Source organism: Centruroides sculpturatus, unplaced genomic scaffold (assembly GCF_000671375.1).
Source record: "Centruroides sculpturatus isolate CEXI.00-Female unplaced genomic scaffold, Cexi_2.0 scaffold43, whole genome shotgun sequence".
Taxonomy (NCBI): Eukaryota; Metazoa; Arthropoda; class Arachnida; order Scorpiones; family Buthidae; genus Centruroides; species Centruroides sculpturatus.
Genome location: NW_019384334.1, coordinates 492324 through 499184, shown reverse-complemented (window position 1 = coordinate 499184; position 6861 = coordinate 492324). Strand labels below are relative to the sequence as shown.

General features: G+C 32.4%; 1 protein-coding gene across 1 annotated transcript in view; it reads left to right on the top strand.

Moving 5' to 3' along the window:
• Positions 1 to 3717: 3717 nt before the first annotated feature.
• Positions 3718 to 6861, top strand: part of LOC111631431 (protein phosphatase 1 regulatory subunit 7-like) — a 34692-nt gene continuing 31548 nt past the window's right edge. Inside the window, exon 1 of the mRNA XM_023375673.1 lies at positions 3718 to 3841. Within this exon, the coding sequence (XP_023231441.1) occupies positions 3823 to 3841 (19 nt within the window). The 5' untranslated portion in view covers positions 3718 to 3822. The remainder of the gene's footprint in view (positions 3842 to 6861) is intronic.

The following is a 6861-nucleotide window of genomic DNA, read 5'->3' as shown; positions in this document are numbered from 1 at the left end:
AATCGAAAATAAAAGAAGAATGTTAGATACAGTAATTAACAAGAGAATCCACTAAATAGTCCAAGTGATTTAGTTGCATCGTTTAATTCAAATGGCAGCGAAGAATTTAATTTTACCGTGCTTAATTATTAATTTAATATTCTATCGTTCATAAAATAATTAAAAATATATATTATTTTAAGTAATCTTTATGTTAATAAAACTTTTTATACAATAGTTACACGCTGTGAAGCACTAAATAGCCATCTCGCAGTGTTTATTTTGGCTGCATAATTTCTAGAAAAATTTATTGATATTATATTACATTTTCTAACTGTTTTGGAAATGATTAATATTAATAGTTCTAATTTTACAATAGAATTATTGTTATTAGTACGAATATAAAGTTCACTAGTGACTACTATTAGTTTAGAGATTGATTCAATAATAGATTTATCCACAAAATAATTTTTGAATATTCATTAAAAGTAGTTATATTAAGAGAAACATTTTTCAAAATTAATTTCAAAACATAATTCTTATCTAAATTACATACAAGATAGGATGTATATTTATAAAATAAAGTAGGTACTAGTTTTCATAACATGACCCAGTTTTTCGTAAATGACATCTGAATTTTTTAGAAATTATTTTCTATTGCTTGTTTCACTTTTTATTCTCACGTTTTGTAGCAATTCACGTTTTCTACCACTTTCACTAATGACTGTATAATGTAAACCATTTCTCATGCTGAAAAGTGATTACTCGTAAATATAACAACGGCATAATTGTAAATAATTGGATTAATTGCTATAAAATTCACGTGATACAAGATTTGAGAAATGGACCTACTCGTTTTATTTTCAGGTAATAATGAATTATATATATATATAACAAAAAATGTAAATGTTAATAACGAATAACATCTTTATTAAATTCAATCGAGATGACACATCTCTATCTCCCCTCCCCTTAACCACCAAAATTTAATAGCATCAGTGCTTATAAACAAGCTACCATGCCAAATTTCGTTTCTTATAGACTCCAACACATATTTAGGTTACACGAAAGATTTTCTCTATTTTTATTTATTTATTTATTTTGAAGTTTTTTGGGTTCAGGATGTCTCAAAACGAAGAGATTTGCAAAAATCTCGGAGATCAAATTTGATACGATTTCAATACTTTCCCTTGTTATTTATACATAACAACCGGAAAAATAAAATTAAAAATGTTTAGAAATGCATTTAAGCTATTGCTATAGAATATTTTTCTTGTTTACAAACGCTTAAATAAAGGGTTTATTTATTTTCAAATTAAAAAAACTAAGTAGGATCATTTTGACCAGTACCATCTCAGTTAAGTGATAAGCAGTAGCGTAGCGTAGGGGGGGCGGAAGGGGCGGCCCGCCCCGGGCGGCACTTTTTAGGGAGAGACAAAATTACGTTTTAGGGGGCGGCAAAATTTGACAATAAATAATAATAATATCTTGTAAGAATTTGAACCATTTTAGTTCATATTTTTGTCCACCTACAATTCGGACCGATTGAAATGAACACGTAATAGTGGGAATCCGACTCGCCGTCCGGGTATATCGTGCGCGATCTGTCGACTTTTTTTTTTCTTGTACGATTAATTCGTACTCATATACATCTTCTGTATCCAATAGGGCTAAGTCATCTACATTACTTGCATTACTCCTAACCAAGTCTCCCTAGTCGCTAACTGTAACTGATTTAGAACCAGCATGCACTGCAAATTATTCTTCATTGCAAAATGATATACTCATGCGTCAGGAACTTCTGTTCGAACAAACCTCACCTGCCGTCAGGGTCGGCGATTTTAAAAAAGTGGCAACACTAGCACGGAATTTTTCATTACTTATTCTGTGACGAAACTGAATTTTAGTCTTTTAAATTGAGATACCTAAATAAGGAGGAGACGAAATTTTCCTCCGCCCCTGGCGGCTGACACCCACGCTACGCCACTGGGGATAAGTCTTACGAGTTAGATAGGCAGGCCACAAAATATCTTGTTTATTTCATATAAAAAGTAGGCTCATTTTTATCATTTATAAGTTATATCAAATATGTTCAGGGATTGGATTTGCCATAGGCTGTAGTTTGGGTACCACTAGTCTAATCACCAAGAACCCAACAATTAGTTCGTTTTCTTACTTCTTGTTTTATTATCAAAACAGGATATGTTTTGATAATATTATCCTGTACAATATATAATAATACAGTATATATAGGATATTACGTTTTTTTTTAGTTAGTAATTTTTTCATGTTGAAGCTAGTTAGCTAATTAGTTCAGAATCTACTTTAACCTCTTTTAGATCCAAAGAAATTTCCTCTATTCAATTCACCACCCATTGTAATACAAATTAGGTAGAAAATGGCTATAGATTGATTACGTTGCGGTTGGGCAATAGCTACATGGCTATTTCCCACGACAGATTAGCAGATGGAGCAGTGGTCCTTCCTAGAATTGATAGTATTTTGTATATTCGATAAAAAAAAGTCTTTAATGTACTGTAGATACATAAATTAAACATTTTTTTATTTTTGAATTTGCGCGAGGCAGTCACTACTGTTGTTGATACCGTTGTTTTTGATGTCCGAATTTGCTAAAAGGAGATTCTGATCTTTTGGAAGATAATGCATTCATCCAATGTATGGAAGAGGTTATCAGTTTTTGAAAGACAGTAGTTACAGTTATCTTGACTAGCTTTTTTCCGTTTATGCAGGATGTGATTGGTAAGAAGAGAATTGGAACGAACTCTGTTGATAATAATGTATATGTCCGGCCGGATGGCCAAGCGGTCAAGGTGGCAGCCTACCGCTCTGGGGGACCCGGGTTCGAATACGAATGGGTCGAAAATTCCCAGAAATTTTTCGGGGAGTGGATATGTCGAGCTGCCGGGTGGTGAGGGATGGCCTCACCACCCGCAGCCCCATTGTGGGCCTGACCGAACCCATAATGGGTTTGCAAAAAGAGGTCCTCTTAGTGCCCACAGGGAGGAAAGAGTTAAAAAAAAAAAATGTATCTGTCCAGATGTTCGTAATTGGGGTCGGTGCTTTTTTCTAGCCATGGATATGTTTTCCCTTTTATGGTAGGAAATCCATATTTATTTCATTTTTTTCTTTCACGTTGTTTTTACGATAGTGAGAAAATCTGGGGAGATGATGTTTGTTTTATTGGTTGTGCATGGTTTGCTCTTAAGTAGCTTGTCTGCTTTTTCATTGATAGTGATGCCTACATGCCTGGGAATCCATATGATGATGCTGGTGGAAAGCTTTTGATTCTAGGGGACAGCTGCAAGAATATTGGTAACTATGGAATGGGTGGATTTATTCTATGAATTCATGCTCTTTAAGATGGCCTTTGATTCCGCGCAGATGATGATCTGTTTGTTTAAATTTACCGCATAGGAGATTGCTTGAAAGATGGCATAATCCTCAAACGTGAAGATGCACGTTTTGGGATGGAGGGTGAAGTGTGTAGAGGTGTTATTCTTAATGTCCATGCAGGTCGCGGGATGTGGACTCATTATATCAAGAGTATATTTTCGAAATCTCCCTAACGGTTTTTGATAAAATGATTTACTAAAAGAAACAATAATAAAAAAAAACCATAATTGATTTTAATATTGTGTAAATTAATAAACAGTAGAATAAAGAGTAATTTTTTTTTTAAATATCGATTTTAATAAATATTAAAATTAAAAACTTTGACACACAGGTGTCGCTAGCAATCAACGACTGGAAGCAATTTGAAAAGTATATTATTAGGAAATTTTTATATATAAAATTCCCAATTATTTTCAGTAAAGGGTTATAATGGAGGAGAGCGAAACAGGTTAGTTACAATCTTAGACTTATTGATAATGAATAAGATATAATTACTAACTCTTAAAAGTAAAGATATTTCTTTCAATCACGTCCATTTGCTTGGTTATTATTAAATTATATAATAATAAAGATTCATAATAAATGTTTTCAAGTCAAGATGTATATAATTAAAGATTATTATTGGTTATTGAGAAATTGAAAAATCAAAGTAATATGAGTCAAATCACTAATCATAAACTAGTGAGTGATCAAAGTGGACATACACTTAATGATAAGATAAAACAGAGAAAAGAGAAGAATATACATAGAGAGAAACAGTATTGATTATGCAATTAAATAATGCAAAGAAGAATGTATTGCGGTAGTCTAAAAATAGATGTTGATTAGTTTTTAGATCTGCGAGTTTGGAAGAAAATTGCAAAAATTCAAAAGTAAGGCTCTGAATTGATGAATTTGAAAGTTATTGTGAGAAAACAATGCATCTAGAAACGAATAATGGTTGAGTAACTAAATGAAACTGATATGTCAATAGGTGATGGGTAGGATTATCTTAATGAAGTAGTCTAAATGATATACTGTGTCATCCAAAGATTGTCAAAATATTAATTATATTTGTATATAATATGCAATAGTGGGATACGAAATGATCTGAACTATTTGCTGTATAATTGCCCGACGGATGATGTAGAGTTAAATGTTATTTTTAAATTATAGTATTTAATAAACTATAATTTCATATTACAGAGCTTTAACTAAAAAATTATATGGTGCATAAGTATGACTTGATATTTGTTTCAATTATTCTGTAATTGATAAGTCTATTATTTATTGTAAATGTTTGATGTAGTCAAATATAACTTGGATATAGATAATTATTTTGATGTTTGAAGCAATCGATGCTGTAATGTTGTAAATGACATTTTTCTCTAAATATGTTTTATTCTAAACTTGATGTTTTCTGTCGTAAAAAAAATATTGTGGCGATATTGACACTTTAAATGGCTATATTTTGAAGTTGAATTTATGTGAAGTCATAATGTTTAAAGTGTCAAAATGCAATAAACACTATTGTGCATGTGTCAAATTCATAAATATTTGTAAAGAAGCTGATGAGGGACTGTAGGTTCGAAATGCATACTTTTTTGGAAAATTGATGTTCCAAGGCTGATCTTGTGTCCAGAGATGGTGTAACAAGTCTAGGAATAAAGAGGCTGATATGTTGTTACTGTGGTAGTGGAGCAATGTAATCGTGGAAAAATGTAGAAAAAATAAACAAAAAGTTAGATATCTTTTCTGGAGACCAATATTTTTACTTGTAATTATTATTTAATTTAANATATTTGAAGCCCTCCCAAATTTACAAAATTAGATTACAAATTTTATTTAAGATAGAAGAAACTACGTGTTCGGTCCTAAGGTCAGAGTTCACTTCTTAGAATGACTGCGGGTGGTACTCTCCCCTACCCGACTTCGGTGGGGTGAGGTGGCTGTTTTGCCTGCTTGTAGAAGAAGGTCGCCATTTTGGATTTTATTTTGCCTCGATTCTCGATTGCCTGACTACCTACGAGTCTGGATTTTTTTATGTGCAAATGATTTGGGCACCTAATACTCTGTGCCAAATATCAACTCTCTACATGTACTCCTTCATACCTCTATGCTGATAAAAACATGAGACAGTACGATTTTATAAACAAGACATCAAATATCTTTATTAGTTGAGTCGACTCAACTAATAAAGATATTTGATGGAAAACTTGCCATGTGTCTTTGGAATACAACATAATATTAGTGTTTACTACGCCAGAATTTATTTTTTTCTTAATTTGTTTTAATTTTAAATTAATTTACGATGTAAATTTGTCTTATGCGTGATGTGAGAGTTGTCTGTGCCATAGCAGTTTAAATAAATATTATGAATATCGCCTTATGAAAGAAATTAAATAAATATTGACTTGTGAAAGAAATATTGTTTTTTTTTTCACTGTTATTGTTCCTCATCCATACTAGTACTATGCTATAGATTTTACACAAGAGTGAACTGGGTTGTGAGAATATAAAATATGATCCTGAAATGTGTGCTATATCTCCATAACCTAAAATTAAGAGGCCGGATAGCCGAGCGGCCAAGGTGGCAGCCTACCGCTCTGGGGACCCGGGATCAAATCCGGACAGTTCAAGGAATTTTTCGGGGGTGGTCCGTTCTGATATGTCGGGCCCTGTCCCTCACCACCCTGTCGCCCCATTGTGGACATGGCCGAACCCATAAAGGGCCTGCTATAAGAGGCCCTCTTAGTGCCCACAAGGCGGGAAAAGTAAAAAAAAACCCTAAAATTAGAGATTCTATCGACAGTGGGGAGGGAAAAAAACGTCAACAGCTTGCGATACGTCTGAATTAACAAGAGTCAAGTTAACTCTCCATTTACCGTCGTTATTGTTTATCATCCATAGTATTACTACACTAATCTTTCGGAGGTCTGAGTTATTAATAATGTGAAAAATGTACGTTATCAGTTTAGTCTCTACTAGGGTTTCTCATTTCCCGGTATTTTGTTTGTCCCGGGATCCCGGGATAAAAGTGAACTGTTTCCCGGGATCCCGGGAAATCCCGGGATAGAATTAATTATTTTTAAGGTATACAAAATATCTTGAAATCAAATGATATAATTATTTTCCATTTTTTAAAGTAATTTTAAAGTTTTGTAACCTCCAAAATCATATTAATAATGCTGTGTTAGGTCTATAGGCCTATAATAAAAATTACCTTTAAATAACGTAGAAATTTTCACAAATAGAAAAAAATTAATTAAAGTTTGCTGGAAACTGCATACAACAACAACAAAAAAAATGTTTTGAATTGAGTTAAAAATTAAAAAAATGAACTTCTAATTTAGAAGGTAATTTTCGTTTTTTAAATAAAATATAATACAAAATATTGCAAACTTTTATAAGATTTTAAAAAGCAAAGATGGTCAATACTCCGATAACTCACTCTAATTCTTATTTTAGTAATGAAAAGTCTTGCCACCG